The sequence below is a fragment of the Pectinophora gossypiella genome, chromosome 11, assembly GCF_024362695.1.
Source record: "Pectinophora gossypiella chromosome 11, ilPecGoss1.1, whole genome shotgun sequence".
Taxonomy (NCBI): domain Eukaryota; kingdom Metazoa; phylum Arthropoda; class Insecta; order Lepidoptera; family Gelechiidae; genus Pectinophora; species Pectinophora gossypiella.
The window spans coordinates 4,907,429-4,931,177 of NC_065414.1; the positions used below are offsets into that span (position 1 = coordinate 4,907,429).

Sequence of the window (23,749 nt, forward strand, 5' to 3'; positions counted from 1 at the left end):
TTGACCAAGGATCACAAGTATCCCTTATCACAGAAAAAGCAGCCCAAATGTTGCAATTACCGCGTGAGCGATGCAAAGGTGTCGTATTCGGTGTCGGAGCACAAGGAAATAATTGCAAAGGCGTTATGCATGTCGCGTGTCAAGCAATGCAAGGGGATTACACATTTAATACCGATGTGTATATCATGCGCAATTTAATTAACAATTTACCAAACACATCATTTAAGAAGCCGTTATCATGGACATTTTTAGATAATATTGCCTTGGCTGATCCAGACTTTCAAATAAGCCGCCCAGTTGACATTTTGCTTGGAGCGGAAGTGTATTCAAATATCATCCAAGAAGGTATCATCAGACACGAAAAATCGCAACCAGTCGCGCAGCAAACACGTTTAGGCTGGATTTTATGCGGAAACGTGCAAACATTGCAGTGCAATGTTGTGATTAATAACATTGACGAATTACGAAAGTTCTGGACAACTGAAGACATTGTGGAAAATTCTAATATGTCACAAGAGGATTTAGAATGTCTACAGCACTACAAAAATACAACTAAACGCAACGAAGAAGGCCGTTACATTGTCGAAATACCATTTGCACAAGATTTCGAAGCAAAATTGGGCACATCAAAACCAATGGCCTTAGCACAATTTCGACAATTAGAAAGAAAATTTAACAAACAGCAGGAATTAGCGCAAGCATATAAACAATTTATACAAGAATATCAGTCATTAAATCATATGGTTGAATGTACTAGCAATGCGACACCGAGTTATTACCTACCTCACCATAGCGTGCAACGCGCCGATTCTACTACTACAGCTTTGCGCGTAGTTTTTAATGCATCGGCAAAAACATCGTCCGGGCACACTTTAAATGATCTCATGAAAAGAGGCCCGAATTTACAGCAAGACCTCATGCTTTTGATCTTACAATGGAGGCAATATGAGTACGCTTATACGGCCGATATTGAAAAAATGTATCGGCAGATACTTTGCAGCACAGAGCATCAACATTATCAAAGAATACTATGGAGGAGTGCTCCGAATCAACTACTTCGTGAATACCAGCTCACGACAGTCACATATGGCATGAAAGCAGCACCATTCTTAGCCATGATGACTTTAAAACAGTTGGCTATGGACGAGGGTTATAAGTATTCAAAAAGCAGAGCCGCTACAGCCCTTCAAGAAGAGTTTTACATGGATGACCTGGTGAGTGGGAGCTTTACATTAGCATCTGCGAAACAGTTACAAGCAGATTTGGTTCACTTATTAAAGTCGGGTGGTTTCAATTTACGTAAATGGTCATCCAACAGCACACAATTACTTGAGAACGTCAACACAGCAGTTGCAGATCAATCAGCATTCGATTTCAAACAAGCAGAATCAACCAAAACGCTCGGACTTAAATGGCATCCAAAGGAAGATCAATTCTCATTCCAATTAAAGGTAGACACAACTACACCTGTTGAAAAGCAAACAAAGCGATCGTTATTATCAGATATCTCAAAAATATTTGATCCCCTCGGGTGGCTTTCTCCGATTACAGCAAAATTAAAACTTTTGTTTAAGAAAGTTTGGCTAGCAGATATAAATTGGGATGACCAGCTTCCTAATGACGTCAGAGCCGAATGGGAAAAAATACGAGCAGATCTACAAAATATCAATAATATCAGAATACAACGATGGTATAGCAGCAGTGAACATGATATCATACAGTTACATGGCTTTTGCGACGCTTCGAAAAAAGCATACGCATGTGTGGTGTATTGTAAAATCGGCAGCAAAATAACACTCGTCGCTGCGAAAACAAGACTTGTCCCCGAAAACAAAAAGCTTACTTTGCCTCGGCTAGAGCTAAGTGGAGCACATTTACTATCACTATTAATCAAAAAGATACAACAAGCGTTAGCAGGACATCAAATCAAAGTATTCGGATGGAGTGATTCGACAGCAGTTCTCGGCTGGATACAAGGAGACACGAACCGATGGACACCATTCGTAGCGAACAGAGTGAAGCAAATAAAAGAGGTCATGGCAGCAGATAGCTGGGACTACGTAAAATCAGCTGACAACCCAGCTGATTGTGCTAGTCGGGGTATAACAGCAGAACAATTAAGGTCTCATCCATTGTGGTGGACTGGGCCTAGTTTCCTGCCTAAGTTTGACGAGCAAAATGGAGCAGATAAACAATTGTACGTCACGAGTCAAGAGGTGCGCAAATCAAAACAAAGTTACGTCACAGTACGAGAAACTCACGAAGATGATGTCATACAACTCATACTGAGCAAGCATAGCAGTATGACGCGTGCCGTACGCGTACTAGCATGGGTGTTACGTTTCACACAACGTCACCGTGAGCATTCAAGTTACTTAATTGCGACTGAGTTAGCAACAGCAAGACATATGTTAATCAAATATGTACAGCATACAAAATTTATGGAGGAAATTGACAATCTATTATCAGCGAAGCAAATCCACAATAAAAGCAAGATTTTATGCCTCAACCCTTTCCTTGATAAGGAAGGACTTTTGAGGGTTGGAGGCAGACTTAAACATGCAAACATAAATGAAAATATGAAACACCCGATTATCATTCCACGCAGCAGCCGCCTAACCGATCTTATCATCGATGACGCGCACCGGCGATCGTTTCACGCGGGAGCTCGGATTACACTCTCGTATATCAGACAACAATACTGGATATTAGGTGGGTGTAGAGTCGTGAAATCTCGATTACATACATGTACAACGTGCAAAAAACATAAAGCAAACAAACAACAGCAAATTATGGGTGACTTACCTGAATCGAGGGTCAATCCGACTAGACCTTTTTATCATACAGGCGTAGACTTCACCGGGTACGTCGATGTAAAAATGAACAAAGGGCGTGGAAGCAAAACAAGCAAAGGATACATAGCAGTATTCGTATGTATGGCCACTAAAGCTGTGCATTTCGAATTAGTATCTGACATGAGCACAGCAGCATTTTTGTCCGCCTTAAAACGAATGTCATCACGCCGTGGAAAGCCTCATCATATCTACAGCGATAACGGCAAGAACTTCGTTGGCGCCAACAGAGCGTTACAGCAGGAATTAGAACATTTGCAACAAATATTCAACGAGGAGTTTCACGATGAAATCAATATGTTGGGAATAAACTGGCATTTCAACTGCCCAGCCTTTCCGAGTGCAGGTGGCCTATGGGAAGCAAGTGTTAAAAGCCTCAAACATCATCTTCGACGTGTGGTGGGAGAGCAAAAACTCACTTTCGAAGAATATAGCACTTTACTCACCCAACTCGAAGCCTGTCTAAACAGCCGCCCACTTTGTGCGATCAGTGAAGATCCCGATGATATTGATTATCTAACACCGTCGCATTTCCTTAACAGCGGTCCAATATTAACTATCCTGGACACAGAAGAAGACGAAAGAACAAGATGGCACAGGCTCCAAAAGATTAATCAAGATATATGGAAGAGGTGGCAGTCTGAGTATCTAGCAAAACTCTCAGCAAGAAACAAGTGGCAGAGACCACAAGAAAACATCAGGATTAATGACGTCGTTATCATTCACGAGCCGAACCTACCTGCCGGAAGATGGGCACTAGGACGAGTTACCGAGCTACACCCCGGAGTCGATGGGTTTGTACGGGTAGTTACTCTAAAAACAAAGAGCGGTTACATCAAACGACCAGTGATTAAGTTAGCAGTATTGACAACGAACCCAGAGTTAGCAGAAGAGCAGGCTTCGCAAAACAACAAAAAAATTAATAAAAACAAACAAACAAAAGAAGAGAAGCAACAAAGAAAAGAAATGCAATCAAAAAGGAGCATCAGGAAGAAAGCAAATTTTATATCAACCGCAATATCAACAATTATTACATTTATCGTGATTATAACATCTGTTTATGCAACGAAACCATCGTATACCATGACAGAAATAAATAAACCAATTTATTTCGATCGAATGTCAAATATGCAATTTATACGCGATGAATGGAAACTCATCGTATATTACGATATGAATCCCTATTGGGAGGGATCAACGACGTTTGACAAATATTTAAAGCAAATAAACAGCATCTGTGAAAAACAGCAAAAACAAACGCTATGTAACATCATCCTCCTTCAACTGCGTCACTCTCACGATGAGTTGGAGTACTATAACAACATGTTATTGAGCCAGCATCTCGAAGATCGCCCGCGAACACGACGAGGTCTTATTGACGGCGTAGGATATGTCGCTAACAGCCTATTCGGAGTGTTGGATCAAAGATTTGCTGACCAATACGAGAAGGATATAGATCTCATTAGAGAAAATCAAAATCATTTAGCAGTTTTGTGGAAGAATCAGACATCAGTCGTAGAAGCAGAGTATAATTTATTGAAAAGAACTGAAGAAGCAATAGACAGACAGCATAAAATCATTAATCAGCATCTGAACACATTAGCAAAAGCAACAAATGATTTGAGCAAGAGTTTACAAGAACAAGAAATTATGACCGAACTAGCACTGTCTACCATCATAGCAACAAATATGCTGACAAAATTAAAATCTATTCAAGATACACTTATCGATACGATAACAGATATCCATCATGGAATGTTCAACATTCACCTGCTTTCACCTAAGCAATTACGAGATCAATTAAATATCATATCAGGGCAATTAGCACGTGATTTGTCCCTACCAATCGAGAACATACAGATAGGAGTCAAGCAAATTTATCATTTATTGAAAGTGAAAGCGAGAATCACGGAACAATATCTTCTTTTTGAAATAAGAATACCATTGATAAACAGAGAAAATTATGAGCTGTACAACCTTATATCAATACCACAGAAGGTCGAGAATGGAACAATCACCGTCGAGCCGGTATCAGATTTCATAGCAATCAATTTACATAAGGATACTTACATAACAATGACGTCTAGTGATATACAGCAATGTACAAAGTATGACGATTATACTCGTTTATGTCACTCTAAAAAGCCAATTTATCATCTGAAATCGGAAAAGAATCTGTGTATCATGGATCAGAATACAAGCAAGTGCCGGTCAAGTCCCACAGAGTGCCGCAACAATTGGATAGAATTGAATAACATAAATACATATCTTTATTATTGTTGCGAGAAGTGTGCACTTAGGATCATGTGCGAGAATCAAATTACAGCAATGCAAATAGCCAACCATAAGGCCGGGGTCATAGCACTGGAACCCGACTGCGTCATCAAGGGGGAAGACTTTACAGTCTATTCACATAAACAAAGATATTCCGAAATGAAAACGACATCAAACATAGAAGCATATTATGAAATACCACCAATCAATTACATTATGAATTTTTCAGTACCAGAAATAAAGATTAACATTAGTGATCACAGCAAGTCTTTGCAACAAATCAAGGAGCAGATTGATGATATGAAGTCGCAAAATTTCCCTATCAACAGCATATCACATCACGACATACACCAATATACAGCTATTTACGTCTTAATGTTTGGAAGCATATTGGGGTTAGTGATATACTTATACCGGTGCATCCGTCGTCGCCGGAGCACCAACCTACAGTCGGTTACCGAGCCTCACCCCCGCTGTGAGCCCACACCAGTGCCCCGACAGTCGACGTCTCGTAGGGACGCAACAAATCATTCACCAAGGGGGCACATCGAGCTAACAAGTTTGACTAATATCTTTAGCAGTACAAAGAAGAAGGACAGAGCTACGTCACCTGATTTAAGAAGAACAGAGTTCAGTGACAGTATAAATTGAATTTAATTTATGAGTACAGATAAGACATGAATTATAATTGAGTGAAATTTATAAGTTAGCATTAAGTATAATTTTTGTAAGCATTATCATTTTCATCATTTCAGCATTTTCATCTCCCGACTCTCTCGCCCGGGAATATGTACGGTCTACAGCCGCACATTGCACTTTCAGCACTTTTGTCACGTTTTGTAATAATTAGGTCATTACACGTCAGTCCGCATTTAGCAAGCATTCCGCGTGTACTCATATCACTCTATCATATAGCATTAATTACGTATCAATTATATTACTGTACTTACGAATAAAAGGAACTATTTTAGTATCAGTGAGTTATCATTCATCTCTACAATCAACAAGCAGTAAAGTGTGTATGTGGCTAGCGGCCCATACAGTTCATATATTTACCATACAGTACCTCTGCCCACCCCTTAGGGGTTACGGGCGTGATGCAATGTTATGTTGTGATGACAATCACGAGCGATAATTGCTGAGTATATTACTAAGATACAATCGACCTTAACTGTTCTCAACTCAGATGATTGATGTAATAGGTAAGTGTAACGATGTTATTGATCTATAAAGAATCATCATTAAGTATAATAAGATGCTTTAGTATTTGTCACCTGTAATTTAATCTGCTAAATTAAATAGGTAAGTAATCGTTTTTTCTGTAGCGATAACTTTTTACACTTCTTATGTTATAAAAACGAAAGTTTATCATAAGCTGACGACTGTGTTCCAATTGGGGTAGTCACAGATACATGCTTCGCAAGATGAAATAAGTACCCACACCTCACCGAGCTTTCTGTTAGACCAACGTGATAGATGATGCCTGGTGTATCGCCGTGTATAATGGTCGAGCCAACTGTTAGTGTTTTTTAAAGTAGGTATAAAGGTAGGTAGTTGTAGGTCAGCGTTGCCAGTTTTTTTTTTGCCAAGTCGGGATTTTGGAACTTTAACAGTGAAAAAAGCGGGATTCTTTCGTCGAAAGCGGGACTTGGTAAGAAAAACGTATATAATAAAAAAAAAATATTTATCTTTTAATTTGTGTTCAAATTACGTTTACGTGACAATAGATAGCAAAAACATTCATACAAAATGTATTTTAATAAAAATATGATATTTTTACTCAGATTTACCCTATTGTTAAATAGTTGAGTCTTATTCGTCGTCGAGTTATTCCCGAAAAGCGACATTAAATTTTGATTTAAAAATTGGGACGTCCCGCCAGAATCGGGACGTCTGGCAACACTGGTGTAGGTGTAGGGGGGTGGGTGGGTGTCGTAGGTAGTAGGTAGGTATAGGGTAATAATGACTTACTGCAAAACATTGAAGTAAGAGACGAGATCGTTGGGCGGCGCGGTGGTCCAGTCAGCCTTGTACCCCATGAGCAGCACGTTGGGCGCGAGCCTGCCCACGCCGCTGGCCTGCACCAGTGCGCGCGCGCCGAGCTCGAAGTTAAACCCCGACACGCTCGAGTAGAACGCCCTCACCTTCCGCTCGCGCAGCCACTCGTCGCAAGCGCGCGCTCGGGATGCTCGCTCCTTGTAGGAAAGCTTCGTCTGGGAATAAAGAACAAAGAAAGAATTATCAAAATCGGTTCATAAACGACAAAGTTATCCCCGAACAAACAAAAAAAATATACGGTCGAATTGAGAACCTCCTTTTTTGAAGTCGGTAAAAAATTAATTGAATGGAAGGTAATTAGTATAGAAAGGGTCTCGAGGCAACAGATTCAAACAACAACTACCATAGTAATACCTATCGATGTAATAGTAAGACGGTACAAAAAGAAAACCAAGCGCGAATTATATCGACGGCTTCGTAGATAGCATTCGCTGCGTTTATTGGTCAAAGCCCTTGATATAATTCGTGCCGCGCGCGACGCGTTTGTCTTGTAGACCCTGCTGGAAGTATATATACCTACCTGACCTACTTTAAGTTGATTAATTTTGATTAAGTAATTTTGAAGTGACTTATTGTAGATTTTCCGCAGATGGCATTAAACTACTTTGCCGGACAAATGGGGAACGCTGAAGGCTCTCACCCGGTACAACGTTTAAGACAACAGGCCTGAGGGTGCCCAGTTGGGCGCGAACCTCCGCTCAGGGCATCGTCTGAGAGGGAAAATATTTGAAAGAATTGATCGACCCTAGTGGGTGGATAGCGATAAGCGCTGATTGACTGAAATCGTCGATCACGCCGGCGGGGTCGGTATCGGGGTCCTACGTTGACCGCCGAAATTATAGGTAATAAGTAGATTCTTTTGTGGTTCGTCACTTCTATACAGGTTCTTACACAATAATAATTTATTTTAGTTTCTGTATCATGGTTTGTGTCAGCAATAAGATATTTTACTACTGTATTATTGTACTTATCTATGAAGACTTACGAGCGAGAAATTTGTATTGTGCACTTACCGGCGAGATATCCCCAACCATCATAAGAGAACCAGCTTTAGTGATGAGGTTCCCCAGGTCGACCAGCGCCGGGCGAGCCTGTGGTCTTCCTGTCAGTACCAGCAGCTGTGGCCAGTAGTTCTTCACGTGTTCGCCCGTGCGGGCTAGGTTGTGAGCACTGGAGAGCGCCGTCTTGTACATCTGGGCCTGTGTGCTGCTACCCCAGTTCACATCTGTGGTGACACATGATAAATATGTTAATAAGAGTACGAAGGATTACGAGTACATAAATTACGACAAAATAGGATTACTTACATATTATGTCGTATTGTCAGGCCAAAGAAAATTACCTACTTACTTGTATGCAAGCAATCTTACATTATAAATAACAGTACTATTTATGAGCTTTCATATCATATCGGCATTTGCTACCGCACCTACCTTGATGTACTTGGCCTATATTTTCTATAGGGTGTTAGTGACGTTGTAACGAAAACTTTGAGGGATGATTCAGACCATGATTCTAAGTTGATATCAAGTGGAATTTTCCGTCGCAAAAGTATGGGACTGAAAATAATTTAAGAAACACTTAGTTTCAAGTTTGAAAAAATTTAAGTACATAAATTTTCCTATAGGAAAATCCACTTGATATCAACTCAGAATCAGGGTCTAAATCATCCCTTCAGTATACGTTACGATGTCACCTGTAAGTATATCTTTCAGCATAATATTCAAATCGGTTCAAAGCTGTTACTGCCCATTATTTTGCCATTTGTATATCTGTTATATATTAGGAAGGAAAAAGATGTAAAATGATGATGTTTGTATGTCTATAATGCCATCTACCAAACTGTAGAGTATATATATTCTTGGCTATTCATACTTTAACATAGGTATACCTACCTAGTTTACCGACGTTAAAGCAAAAACATTTAATTTCGTGGTATTCCGTTCAACTTATTTATAATCGATATTATTTTGAACTCATAAACAATAATTTCTCGCATCGCATCCTTGAGTTTGTAAGTAAATAAATTAATAATCATCGATGCGATGAAATCGGTGTTTTAAAAGATTACTTCGAATGCTTTTACGGTTTAGCGAAAATATTTTGTTTGTGATATAAATCAAGATTTTCAATTGCGTAGGTATGACTCATGGCGATATTCCCGGCATATGGAGGAAATCGGTATGAGTAGTCCTTACGTATGTCACGGTCCTAACAAGGCTTAGGCCTATTGTGATCGTGATTTTCGAATATTAAATTTCTAAAGTCAAGGCTGTATGGTCCTCAGATCTTTGCCTGCCTTATATAAGGCGAATTTAAACAACAACCTAACGCGGGTGACTTTGCTAACTGAAGTAACTGACGTATCTGCAAGTTTTTCCTAAAATAATTTGTGTCTTTTTTTGCAAAGGGTGCAAATCCGATTCGCTAACATTTTCAGATACGTCAGTTAGCGAAGTCATCGACGATAAGGCCCAGGTGTCTTTTAAAATCCAAAAACACAGTCTGGAAATGCGGGCCTTATGAGGACCAAGGCGCTAATCTCGAGAATAGCGGGTTTTTTGTCTAAGAGTATAAATTTACTTACTTAGTTTAAAAAAAATGAGCTTGTTTAAGCTCAATGCTTGATGGTTTCATCAAGCATTCCCAATAAAAATGACAATAACAAAACGGGCAATACAGACTTTCGCGTTCCTACTCATAAATCTTGTCGGCTCTGAGCGAAGCATGATGGAGTCGCTAGTGTTAGACTAATCGGGAAACGGGTTCATACACAAACAAGAGTGTATGTGGAATCTAGTAATACGATCGAATATGAATGGCGTGATGCAATCCGTGGAGTGAGCTTGAGTCAACAGTGGCTATTCTCAGACACTTCAACTACCCGTGGAAATATTTCACTTGATTTGCGGGAGTATTACGTATTGTGTTCTACATGCAATACATAAAGTTTGTTTTAGTTTAAATGTTACGTATGTATTCGATTTAATATCTTCGAAATAACCATTGCAAAAATGCTTAACAGACAAAGTTAATCGGTAATGGTTTTAAAGACAGAGGGCAGCAGTATCTGTCAGTACTATTCAGGAGTCTTAGTACGGCTTTGAAATAGACCACTCTGGGCGCCACTCGCGTCAGACAGTGTACTGCGGGGCGGAAGGCTAGAGAGAAACCACTGCCCTATTTTTCCCTAAAAAGTAGGATGGAAAATGCTACATCGACAAGAACGTCGCTCTTAAATTAATGATGATGACTTATAGAAAAGCTAAAAAAAACACTTGGATATACTGACCAGGTTTCCTGTAGTGCACGATGAGGTAGAGCGTGAAGAAGATGGCGAAGGTGACAAGGGACATGACCCAGCTGATGAGCAGCATGATGGCCACGCACATCAGGAACCCGGCCAGAGACAACCACACGTTGTAGTACTACAAGCATACATACGGAATTTAAGAAATAAATACATTATTTACTAAAGCGGGACCACACAGTCCTACGCCTAAAGCCAGTCAGCAAATGGCATTAACTATTAACTAACTACGGCCGTACAAACGACAACTCTGCGCTCCCCCACTAACGGCTAAGCTAGACTCGCCCCCCTCGGTCTTACTTTAGTTTTCGGCCTCCGTGGTCCAGTGGTTGAGCGTTGGGCTCACGATCCGGAGGTCCCGAGTTCTAATCCCGGTGGGGACATATCACAAAATTCACTTCGTCTTCGTTCGTTAGTTTGATTAGGACACTACAGGCTCATCATCTGATTGTCCGAAAGTGAGATGATCCGTGCTTCGGAAGCTACGTTAAGCCGTTGGTCTCGGTTACTACTTACTCATGTAAGTAAGTAGTCGTTAGATGAGCCGTGTCAGGGGCCTTTGGTGGCTCAATAATAACCCTGACACCAGGGTTGATGAGGTTAATTCACCTCACAACCCACACGATAGAAGAAGACTTTAGTCGTCAATCGTATGGACGCACACAGATGCGCGTCTATATAAAACGAGGTGTTTTGTATGAAGAGTCCGAAGTGCGATAATAGGTAAGAGTTACCCACCCGGAAGGTGGGCCGCCAGCCCAGCGGTCTGACGAGCGCGGCGTGGAATGTGCAGAAGTTGATGAGCGCGTACGACGCCAGGTAGAAGTTGGATATCAGCGGCGCGATCGTGTTCAGGTCCGCTGTGGACGAAACAAGCGTTAGTGATGCAGCTGGCTCATAGAGAAGCATAGTTATGTGCATAATAGATATGCAGTATTAGGTACGTTAGTATTAATGATATGTGCTGAACTATAAGTGAACAAAAACATAGAACGAATTCAGCTGTTTATTTTCCCGAGCGTATTGCAAAAACGGTCAGAGGAATTGGGTCCTTTTTAACCATTATAAAGTCATAAATGAACAGTGTCTGGAAATCACGGCCTTAGGAGGATATGCGAGTGATGGATTGATCACCTGTCACCTCTATAAAGGCTATTGAAGCAAATCATTTAAAAAACAATATTACAATTTGACAATTGCGCATATAAGTAAGTAACAAATGTCAAATAGCTGCCAATACCAGCAGGTTGGCCAGCGTATCAGACTTACCAATAAGCAGAAACATGAGCGAGACGAAGAAGGTAAGAACGTATCCTCTGTAAGGTTCTCCATGGCGGCCGTAGGGCTTGGAGAAGAAGATGAGGCCAGGGTAGATGCGGTCCACGCCGAGTGCTTGGATGAGGCGAGGTACTGATAGCAGGTTAGTGAGAGCTGTCGATAGCGTGGCCGCCCAGCACCCGCCGTAGATGAACGGACCCCACGCTGACATCAGCTGCATTACCTGGTCCAAAGAGTTCTAACTTGAGATAAAGGTTTGGTAGCTCAGGTTGTTTGTTGATTGATTCCTCTGAATTGATACCGATCAACCAAGTTAAGAAAAAGAAAAGTCCAATGAAAGGGAACAGTCCACATGGTAGCTTTGTGATTGACATTTGGTAGATCCACAGTTTAGTTGGTAAGTTCCATACTTTGTTGTTTTTGGGTAAGTACATATATACCTTTGTATATCTCTGGCATAGAGCAACACGGACCTCCGCGATTCCTGGGTATACTCCCTTAATAGTATTCTATTATCTCTGGTAAGTAAGTATATCGTAAATAAGGCAAAATAAAATAACCATAGCACTTACAGAGTAGCTGGTATGCAGCCCGTACTCGCAGTTGATTTGAGTACCGTTGGTGCAACTGGCAGCAATATAGTCGTAGTTGACGGAGCCGTTGGTGATGATCAGGTCGGTGATGTTCCCCGACGCGTCCCGCAGGGCTGCGGCGCCGGACAAGAGCACCATCAGGGCGTAGCTCACCATGGAGATCAGGAGGGCTAGCAGCGTGCCTTTCGGGATCGCTGATGCTGGGTCCTAGGAGGAATTGATTGGAAATTTGTAGTAAAATGTTACATAAATACGTTGGGTCACGTTATTATTATAGGGTCGGTAGAGTCATTAATAAGACGTTTTATAGAAACTTGTTACACGTTAAAAAAGATAGATTTTGAAAAAAAAAATACAATTACAATTCACTATGTTCACAGTTTTTAGAAAACGTTTCTCTATGCCTTTGTGATTTCTCTTCTGAAGTAAAGAAAAGATGGTAGATTTATCCCGAGCGTTTCGTAAAGACCGATTAAGTAATATATATCATCTTATTATTCATCTCTTCATGTAGCACAACAAAAGGCATATGATACGGTTGACCAACCAAACCCCTTAGCAACCTTAGTCGATCAGCTGCTAACATAACATAACAAATACTTTATTGCACAAACAGGAAAAAACAAAATACAAAACAAAAGAGAAATAGAATCAGTACAATAGGCGGCCTTATTGCTAAGTAGCAATCTCTTCCAGGCAACCTATAAGTATAGGAGATATTGAATATTATATAATATAGCGGGATCCGACCGATCGTCGTGGAGATCCTTGGGGGAGGCCTATGCCCAGCAGTGGGCGTCATACGGCTGATGGTGATAGCGGGATAGTGCAGCATGGGAATACTACCCTATGTAGTAACCTGTTACCACACGAGTATTATTTTTTTGCACAGAAAAGTACTTGGTTGTTGACTATGGCACCAATAGTGGAATAATAACCTTGACACCAGGGTTGCTAGGTTGATAATCCACCTCTTAACCCACACGACAAGAAATAGTGCTAGATCTAGGTATCTACTATAAACGTAAATTTATGAGAGTTGCGTAGCTCCAGAAAATAAACAAAGTTCTATAAATACACAGAAAACCCTTTAACTCCAGTGAAATGTTTGATTACGAAACTGCGCTGAAGTTATGCTGTTTTCAATTATGTAGGGAACCTCTTTAATGTTATTTTTAGCAAAAGTTAATAAATACCGATAGAGTAGGTACCTATATATTGGAGTGGGCGCTGAAATGAGCTTTTAATTGATTGGTGGGACAGTCAAACAACACGTGTCCATTATAGTAATAGGCTGGTTTCCAACTAGTCAAATCAGTTACTTTTTACTAAACGTTAATACACGAAATTACTAACGAGTTTGTATGAAAAAGTACACTGTGACGTCATAGAAAAACGTGATAAAATTCGGACTTATTATTACGTATTTCTTGATAAAAATTCATAAATAAATCAAATAGAAAAAAGAAAATGTTTTTCGTTCGTTTTAGACCTGTCTTTATTTAGTAATACAATTACAATAGAAACTATTTTTCGCCAATGTTCGCGCTGAAAACCTTGATGTGTTCCATGACACTCAGTCAAATTTTAAGAGAAATGTCCTGAATTAAGTCCTAATCCTAAACTATATCGTAATAAGTAAATTCATAATCTTTTTATTTTTATTTTATTTATTGCCGAAGTAAAATCTTGTAGGATACCTAACAGTTTGTCGGGCTTCAGTTTTTAACCCTCTATTTTCATTTCATATTTTATTCATATTTGTCAGTTAAGGGTAAATAGACTAGAGACTGCTTTGTTAATTTAATTACTAATTTGTAGATGCTATGTACATTGTAATTGTCATTATATATAAAGTCTTAATTTTAGTAATTGTCTTAGTTGTTAGTGTTTTATATTATACTAGCTTTTGCCCGCGACTTCGTCCGCGTGGCGTGTTATATAAGAGAGAGATCTTTGTGTGTGTGGCGTGCATATCAAATTTCAAGCATCTAACTTATGCAGATTAGATTTTTTCATACAATTTTTTTCCCAATAACTCCCATTTTTCAAAATACAGCCAAAAATAAACTTTATATTTACTAAGGTATGCATGCATGCTAGATTGAATCAATTGATTGGATTGATTTTTTTTTAATTGATTGTTCATTGAGTTTTAATTTTAATACACACTTCCTCTCTTCCCTTCAACGTTGCTGTGCCCTACAGGGTCCATGTTTTAGTTCCTATGCCTATGTAACACCCCATTGTACTACATGGAATGCAATAAATAATTTAATTGAATTGAATTGAAAACATCTATCTTACGCGGTTTCGATTTTTTCATACAAATGTTTTTTTCCCGCTAACTCCCGTTTCCGTGGGAATTTTGCAATATCCTGTTGCAACTAAGGTTTAAGTTAACTAAGGTACCTGCATGCCAAATTTCAAGCGTCTAACTTAAGCGATTTAGATTTTTCATACAAAAGGATTTTCCCACTAATTTCCGTTCCCGTGGGAATTCCGGGAATTCCGTTCTTAGTGCACCTCTACGGTACCTAAGCTATGTCCCTTCCAAATTTCAAATGCCTACATTTAGCCGTTCAGGCTATGCGTTGATATGTCAGTCACTGAGTCAGTCAGTTTCTCCTTTTATTTAGATTTGATTTTTTCATACAAATGTTTTTTCCCGCTAACTACCGTTCCCGTGGGAATTTTGTAATATCCTGTTGCAACTAAGCTTTAAGTTTACTAAAGTACCTGCATGCCAAATTTCAAACGTCTAACTTGAGTGGTTTAGATTTTTCATACAAAAGGATTTTCCCGCTAATTCCCGTTCCCGTGGGAATTTCGGGAATTCCTTTCTTAGTACACCTCTACGGTGTCTAAGGTACCTGCGTGCCAAATTTTAAACATCTTACTTGAATGGTTTAGATTTTTCATACAAAAGGATTTTCCCGTTAATTCCCGTTCCCGTGGGAATTTCGGGAATTCCTTTCTTAGTGCACCTCCGCGGTACCTAAGGTACCTGCATGACAAATTTCAAACGTCTAACTTGAGTGGTTTAGATTTTTCATACAAAAGGTATTTCCCGCTAATTCCCGTTCCCGTGAGAATTTTGGGAATTCCTTTCTTAGTGCACCTCTACGGTACCTATGGTACCTGCATGCCAAATTTCAAACGTCTAACTTGAGTGGTTTAGATTTTTCATACAAAAGGATTTTCCCGCTAATTCCCGTTCCCGTGGGAATTTCGGGAATTCCTTTCTTAGTACACCTCTACGGTATCTAAGGTACCTGCATGACAAATTTCAAACGTCTAACTTGAATGGTTTAGATTTTTCATACAAAAATATTTTTCCGCTAATTCCCGTTCCCGTGGGAATTTCGGGAATTCCTTTCTTAGTGCACCTCTACGTTATCTAAGGTACCTGCATGCCAAATTTCAAAAGTCTAACTTGAGTGGTTTAGATTTTTCATACAAAAGGATTTTCCCGCTAATTCCCGTTCCCGTAAGAATTTCGGGAATTCCTTTCTTAGTGCACCTCTACGGTATCTAAGGTACCTGCGTGCCAAATTTCAAACGTCTAACTTGAGTGGTTTAGATTTTTCATACAAAAGGATTTCCCTTCACTACTCTGCTCCTATTGATTGTAGCGTGATGAAAAGTATACTATGACCTGTCCAGGAGTGTGAAGAATAATTGTACCAAGTTTCATTAAAATCCGTCCAGTAGTTTTTGTTTCTATAAGGAACATACAGACAGACAGACAGACAGACAGACAGACAGACAGACAGACAGACAGACAGACAAAAATTTTACTGATTGCATTTTTGGCATCAGTATCGATCACTTATCACCCCCTGATAGTTATTTTGAAAAAATATTTAATGTACAGAATTGACCTCTCTACAGATTTATTATAAGTATAGATTAGTACTTAATAAATAAATAAATAAGTACTTAATCAAAATTTCATAATTTATTTTGAACCTAGTACACGACCCCAATTACCTTGCCAACATCTCCAACAGCCCGAGATAATCACGTTTGAACCTCCGACACGTGTTAAAGCCAGCAAGCCCTACTGTCATCGATCTCCTTTCTCAGAAAACCTTGGCGATGCACTCAGTTTCTCGCTCGCAAATCGGAACGGGAATAGAAATGAGTCACCAATAAATACTTACGACTTCAATTGGCTTCAATGAGTTGATGTGTTTTGTTGCCCCCAGCCGCCCTAATAACATTCCGAATATTTAGGGGTTAAACAAATTGACTCGCCGCTGGGTGTTGCGTTCTAGTTTGATTCCAGTTCTTTCTATCCCAGAACTAGCGCCAACCAATTTGCAAACGACTATTGCCTAAACTGTTTGACTTCCGCGAATTGATAGCTGGAAGAAATGATAAATCAAATGATATGTGTCATCTATAAGTACATTCGATTGCGCGTTTGTTGTGAGTTTGACTTTGTGATTGGGTCCGAGTGAAATATCGTCACGAGAGTTCAGGGTGAGCTCGGTGATTCACTGTGGATTGTTTTCCTGGGGCGTAGGTAGTGACGTCATTGCGCGGTCGGCTCCGCGGGAAATAGAATAGAGGAGTGCGTATTTTTTCAAGCACGAATGCGAAACATTTAATGTTAATGACGTTTCTATAGCGTGTCATTGTTACCTAAACAATTGACTCACTTTCAGACTGTAAAGTGTATAATAATTTTCACCCTTTGTGTGTGATCGTCTCAATCGTCTTCACCTTTTACTGTTTGGACTCATATTCCCTTTAAAAAAATGAGCCTTTATTATTATACGTTTATTTATTTAAATAGGTACAGTCATGAGCAATATAATGTACCCACTTTAGGACTCTGTCGCACTAACATACTTGACATTTAGTGAGACTTACAGTTCAATTTGTCAAAAAATTTAATGTGACATGGTAGCAAAGTGTATATTAATGCTCGTGACCGTACACATATTGTAAAGTTATAAAATTCAAGTTTTAAGTTAATTTTTGTATATGTGCCCCATTTACAGGTATACACGGCATTCACAATTACATCAACAACGTATATGCATATATATCTAGGTAAGTATATTATTGGTGACACATAGGTACGCCCCTACTTTTTAAAATTAAAACGCTTGAATAAATCGTATTCACAAAAAGGCAGAGATCTATTATATAACATACACCCACTCTTCGCGAGCTATGTTTAAGTTCCATGTAACCAGTTTTCACACTATAAAAGAAGAAACCTAACAAACAGAATACCTATTCATTTGCCACCTTTCTACCTCTGATGTCGATCACATTATGATGTATTGAAGTGCCACGAGTAATACTCGTGGCGTTCCACAATCTCTGCTGGATGCGCCACGTGTTGAGGCCATGGCACGTCTACACGTGTACCACCCGTCAGGTAAACATGGCACTTATTATATTGCAATCAATAATATAATCACTTGAAAATACTACCTAATAAGTCCTCCGAAGTAAAATTGTCAATAGGTACATAATTTGGTGATATTAAGTAAAATAAGTAGCTAGCTATTTGGTAGCGAAAATGTAGAGCGCTTTTTACGTAGGTAAGTTATGCTTATAGCAATGTTACAAATTTCGAGAATGTTTTTTTTAACTCCAAAAGTTTCTCATTTTTAGAAGAGAAAAGTCACTTTTAGAAGTAACTGTGGGGCTTGCTTCTCAATCGGCCGTTCGAAACCGCAAAACAAACGACGTCTATCAAAAGAATTAAAAATACAAATTCAAATATTCATCGGCCAGTAACATCAGAGTACCTACCTACATTAGAAATGTCTTCAAAGGAATTGCCTAGCTTGTTTACGTTTTAACGTACCCACGTTATAATGTTCGTAATAGAGTTTGCACTACAGTAATAAGATCTGCTACCAACCCACCCACTGCATTCTATCTTTACACGTACAATTTTCATTATTTACTTTACGTTTTGTTATTGCTATAAACTTCTCAGAATGTTGCAAATTGTTTTATAACGGGAAATAACGTAAATATACAACGATACAAACTACTTGATAAAGACGTTCATTTATCTACTTTTAGTCAGAAAAAGAAATACTTTAGCAAGTATATTTTATCTTTTGATTTTTTTTACGTATTTCCTCGCGTTATGTTTGTCTGGAAGAAATCGCTTTAAGCGATAAGGCCGCCATTTGCCATGTACTTAGTTAAGAGTCTTTTGTAAATATTTCCTTTTATTTTGGTGCAATAAAGTATTGTATTATTTTTTTCTATGGTGTTTATCATGATGTTTTTCACGAAAAAAATATATGACAGTTCGCCACCACATCACATTTTATTATGATTTTACCTGAATAAACTTTTTTATTATTATTATTATCATCACCCCGAGCCGACAAGGACGACGAGGACGAGGAGGACGAGGAGGACGAGGACCAGGTTGACGAGGGATCATGTAAGTACTGTCTCTTTCTGACGATTTCAACAGATGTGAAGGTAACCCAGTCACTGTACAGTAATTACATCATATTTTTTTTTCAAGGAACACAGTGTTACTGAATCATCCAACACCACTACCACTACCAAACATAAGTGCGTCAGTTTTGGGATGAGTACACGACTGTGGCGACGAAAAAAGGGGGGGTAGGTATGTTGTATGTACGTATGGGTGTATCAGGGTGAATATCAAAATGTGTCAAGTTTGGTGGCGAACTGTCATATAATTTTTTCGTGAAAAATTGGGGAAATTGGGAAAATTGGGAATTGAAAAATTCCTTTTTCATGTCCTTCCTTTTGGATCTTCTTCATGTCGGAACCCAATTTTTCACGAAAAAATAATATGAAATTTCGCCACCAAACTTGAAATTTTGAGATTCACCCATCAACATCTGTTCCAACGTAACTTCTAAACCACCTGTCAGAATTTAACAAATGAAGAAATGAAATGAACAAATGAAGAAAAAGTGTCACTAGAAGCGTCTTGATTGTCCGGTGATTATAAGCTATGTGAAGTCATGCTAAATTCAATGTGGCGCCCTCTAGAGGACATAAAGTAAGGACGACATTGTTTTTTTACGAATGGTAGGAAACTGACTAATTGTTTATTTGGAAAGTTATATTGTACTAGTAGACATTGATGCCCCTATTCCCAGTAGTCTTACCGAGTAGTCTTACCAGTTGAATTACTGGGAATTTCCTTCTCAATAGACTTACTGGTAGGACCACTGGAAAATTTGTACCCAGTAGATTTACCAGCAAAACAAAATTCTCAATAGTCCTACTCGTATATTTGAACGTCCTCATCCTCTGAACGTGAATCGTATCTGTCATTTGGAAAAAAATCTCTTAGATTTAATAAAGTTACTGTCTATCAATTACTAAGTCTATGTTTTAAAAATTTTGACATAAGAAAAACATATAATGCTCTCCGCGTGCAATACAACAACGCATTCAGGGTGCGGTTGGGGTTGCCTCGTTTTTGTAGCGCGTCAGGGATGTTCGCTGAAGCGCGCGTTGATTGCTTCTACGCCACAATGTGCAAAAGATGCGCGTCCCTGGTGCGCAGGATACGGGCTAGTTCCAGCAGCGTCCTGGCGATGTTGGCTAGCAGGTTGGACTGTGTGTACGTACATGTCTCGCTGCTGTGCTATAGGCGGTGAATCGCGGCTCAACTCTCCCGTATTTAATTATATTTCCTTGTTCTACTAACCTAGCATATAAGTTTTGTTATTAACACATTATGAGTCCTAGTAACTTGAATAAAGAATTTAATTTAATTTTAATTTTATAAGTAGTAAAACTAATGGGAATAGCGAAGTCTTACTATTCAGTAAGTCTATTGGAAAGGAAATTCCCAGTAGTTCAACTGGTAAGACTACTCGGTAAGACTACTGGGAATAAGGGCATTGATGCAGTGTAAGGGAAAGATACTGAAGAAGCAGAGTTGTGCCACACCCGCGTTAATTGAGGGTCTGACGTCACTCCACGATGTCACAACCATACATATGTATATGTATATACGTAATTTTTGAACGATTTTTGCTTCTAGTCCAGCGAAGTCCTAAGCTATACTTACTTTATGTACAATGTTTTTAATTATATTACGACTTGTCGCTTGTATGTTACGTGGATAAAATGTGCACCGGGGATTTCCTTTTCGGTCAGTTGTCATACGTAATTAAGGATTCGTAGAAATAAGACATCATCTATTAATCATTCAATCAATGGTATTCGGTGGAATAAAAACCGGTCAAATAATTTTTGGACTCAAGTAGGAAACCCCCGTGTTATAATAAGGCTAGACAGCCAAACGGCCATTTTTTACAAGTAGACAGTGTGATTTGATGTTGCCAGTGTTCGTGCATATTCACATCACACACGATATTGGCTACTACAGACATCAAAGGGCACACGATGAAGTAGAAAGAGTCCATCAACTACGAAATCCGATGAATTGACAAAAGTACTAAAATCATTCGTTAATAGGCTTGCCGAACTTCATATGACGTCACGAATCGGGGATCGCCACCTTGGCTGGTTACGCGGTACGACAGAATCAAATCAATGTTCGATTTCACTTGCACAGGACCGGAAAGGATGGCGTGAAAGAGAGGACGCCTATACCCAGCAGTGGGTGGATACAGGCTGAGTAGATAGATATAATCGGCTTCGTCTTAACCGGTAGGGCCCCAGTAGCGGTCATGCACCGTAGTAACCGATATCGGCAGAGTATTATTTCTAGTACGGATACCTACATAAATATACATGAGTACGTAATCTCTGACGTAATTCTAAGGCTGGTTAGAGCTACAAGAGATCTGAAGACAATACTTCACATACCTTGAGGTCTCCGGAGATGTTAGCGCCGGCCTGGATGCCGGTGACGGATGGGAAGAAGATGGCGAACACGCTGAAGAAGTCCTGGTTCACGTTCTCGCTGAACCTGAAGTCCGGCTTGAAGTTCGACGCGAGAGTTGTCGCTGAAATGAGTGATTAGCTAAGGGCATCAGTGGTCCAGTGGTTAAGCGTTGGGGTCACAATCCGGAAATCCCGGGTTCGAATCCCGGCGGGGACATATCACAAAAATCACCGCGCTAGTGTGCTCCCTTAACGCGAGACATCTACAACATAACGCGCTTCAATGCATTTATGACCTTTTTTTGACGTTACTTATTTTTTTTTGTGACCCCATTTGACCCCATTTGTCCGGCCAAGTAGTTAATGCCATCTGCGGCAAATCTACAATAAGTAATAAATAATTGGAACAACGCAGTAGAAAATAGGTTGCTTCTAACCATCTTCAGCTGACAAAGGGTTAAGCTTGTTAAATAATAAGAATGTAAAAATATAGATAGATAGATAAAATACTTTATTGAGCACAATGGACACAAAACACAGAGATAAGGACAACACATACAGAAAAGCACAACAGGCGGCCTTATTGCTCATGCAGCAATTTCTTCCAGGCAACCTTTGGGTACAGGAAAATTTTGTACAAGTATAATAATGGCGGGTTAGTGCATATATATATATATATATATATATATATACAACATTAGGTTCATGTTCCTTCTTATATACTTAGTGTAGTACTTACAGCTCAGACCCACGAATCCTTTAGCAATTTCCCCAACGTCTTTCGGTCCCATGATGGTTCCGACCACGAAGTCCACCATAGCTCCCACTATAATGGCGATCAGGAAATTCTGATGGACAAAAATAATACAGTAGTACATTGGTACGTCAGAGGTACATCACATCGAAATTAGACACAGAGTCAGGGGATATCAGGAGCATTTGAGCAGAGAAGCGGGAGATAAAAAAAATAATAAAAAGGAATTATACCGTATTAAGATTTCTATGTGTACACACACATATATTTCTATGTGTGTGTGTGTGTGTGTGTGTGTAAAATGAAGTTCTGTGCGATAAAGTACGTATACAGGGTTTTAGTGATATCGTAACGAAAACATTGAGGGATGATTCAGGCCATGATTCTGAGTTAATACCAAGTGAAATTTCCTGTCGGAAATGAAAATAATAATAAAAAACACTAGAAATTTCATTGAATTTTCCGACAGGATATTCCACTTGATATCAACTCAGAATCATGGTTTGAATCCCCCTCAGTATTCGTTACGGTGTCACTAACATCCATACCTACTTGTATGGCAAGAGTATAGAATTAAAAATAAAATACTTACTTAACTAAAAAAACATGAATTTTTGACGGAAAATTCCACTTGATATTAACTTAGAATCATGGCCTGAATCATCTCCCTTAGTATTCGTTACGATGTCACTAACACCCTGTATATTGATGATTGATATGATGTGAACACGTGAAACAATCCCGCTTCTGGAATGTTTTTGGTAGGACCTTTTAGAGCTATGTCCTTCGATACCTATACATACATAGATATGTCGGCGTTAGCTATGAATTAAGAAGAGAAATTGATCAAATCGGAAAATAAAATGAAGTTACATCACTTCCGTCATGAAGTTGCAACGCTCCGACGGCAGATGGCGTACGGTCAGAGCTGAGTGAAGTTGAGGAGTCACTACAGAGTCGTCGTGTCGAGCGGACGTGCACTGCCGTTCTAGTCGGGCAGTCTACCGCGAACCTTCGTCATGAACGGACGTGTCGAATAATTACGATCGGAACGTGGAGTGGTATAGTCGCTCACCTATAACTTGTAGGGACGTCAAGCAAGTGTGATCGGAAAAGAGCACCTAGCAAGTACGTTCACATGTCCTGATGATTCGGTACGAATATAGGAACCGTGGGTGGTGGAGGGCCCCTTCGCGCTAACGTCCTTAGGCGCGCTAGATTACGAGAGACTGTGTAACCGTTACACGTAGACGTGTGAACCATATCCTCGTAAAGCCCGGATTTCCAGACACAATAGTTAAACAATGGGATTTTGGATTTTAAAAGGCATCTGGGCCTTACGACCTTATGCTGTGACTTTATCTAATCGTGATACAAGAACTATGTGGAACTAAATAAAATAATTGTGATACTAATGATGGCCATTATTGTCTTCTAACGCCCACCCTTCTGACACCCCACTATTACGACAGATATAATAGACACGATACTTATAATGCATATTAGACAAAATAACTGTCTAACAAAATAATGTCTCATGTATTCCGTTAACAGAAATGAAAATGACAAACTGTTACAGGAATACGTAACACGTCATCTTTCATTCATTTCTGAAATGATCTGAAGTGCATGTAAACAGGAGATTTGCAACTCAAACAGCCCTAAGCTTGGCAGCTGCACAACTCTCTCAAAGGAAATCTGGTCTTAGGTTATTGGCATCTGTATGTACCCGATAGGTATAAGAGCTAGTTATAGGATAGGTATGTAAGCTTCCTTAGTGTGAAATAATTTTATTTTC

The 23,749-nt window shown here is 39.5% G+C and overlaps 1 protein-coding gene across 1 annotated transcript in view; it reads right to left on the reverse strand.

Annotated features, from left to right (window-relative positions):
- Positions 1–23,749, reverse strand: part of LOC126371032 (bumetanide-sensitive sodium-(potassium)-chloride cotransporter) — a 66,387-nt gene that overhangs the window by 7,969 nt on the left and 34,669 nt on the right. The window contains exons 7-14 of the mRNA XM_050016228.1: positions 21,937–22,045; positions 21,180–21,319; positions 12,345–12,572; positions 11,764–11,995; positions 11,233–11,354; positions 10,477–10,612; positions 8,198–8,409; positions 7,098–7,339 (exon numbers count right to left, since the gene is read on the reverse strand). Of these exons, the coding sequence (XP_049872185.1) occupies positions 7,098–7,339; positions 8,198–8,409; positions 10,477–10,612; positions 11,233–11,354; positions 11,764–11,995; positions 12,345–12,572; positions 21,180–21,319; positions 21,937–22,045 (1,421 nt within the window). The remainder of the gene's footprint in view (positions 1–7,097; positions 7,340–8,197; positions 8,410–10,476; positions 10,613–11,232; positions 11,355–11,763; positions 11,996–12,344; positions 12,573–21,179; positions 21,320–21,936; positions 22,046–23,749) is intronic.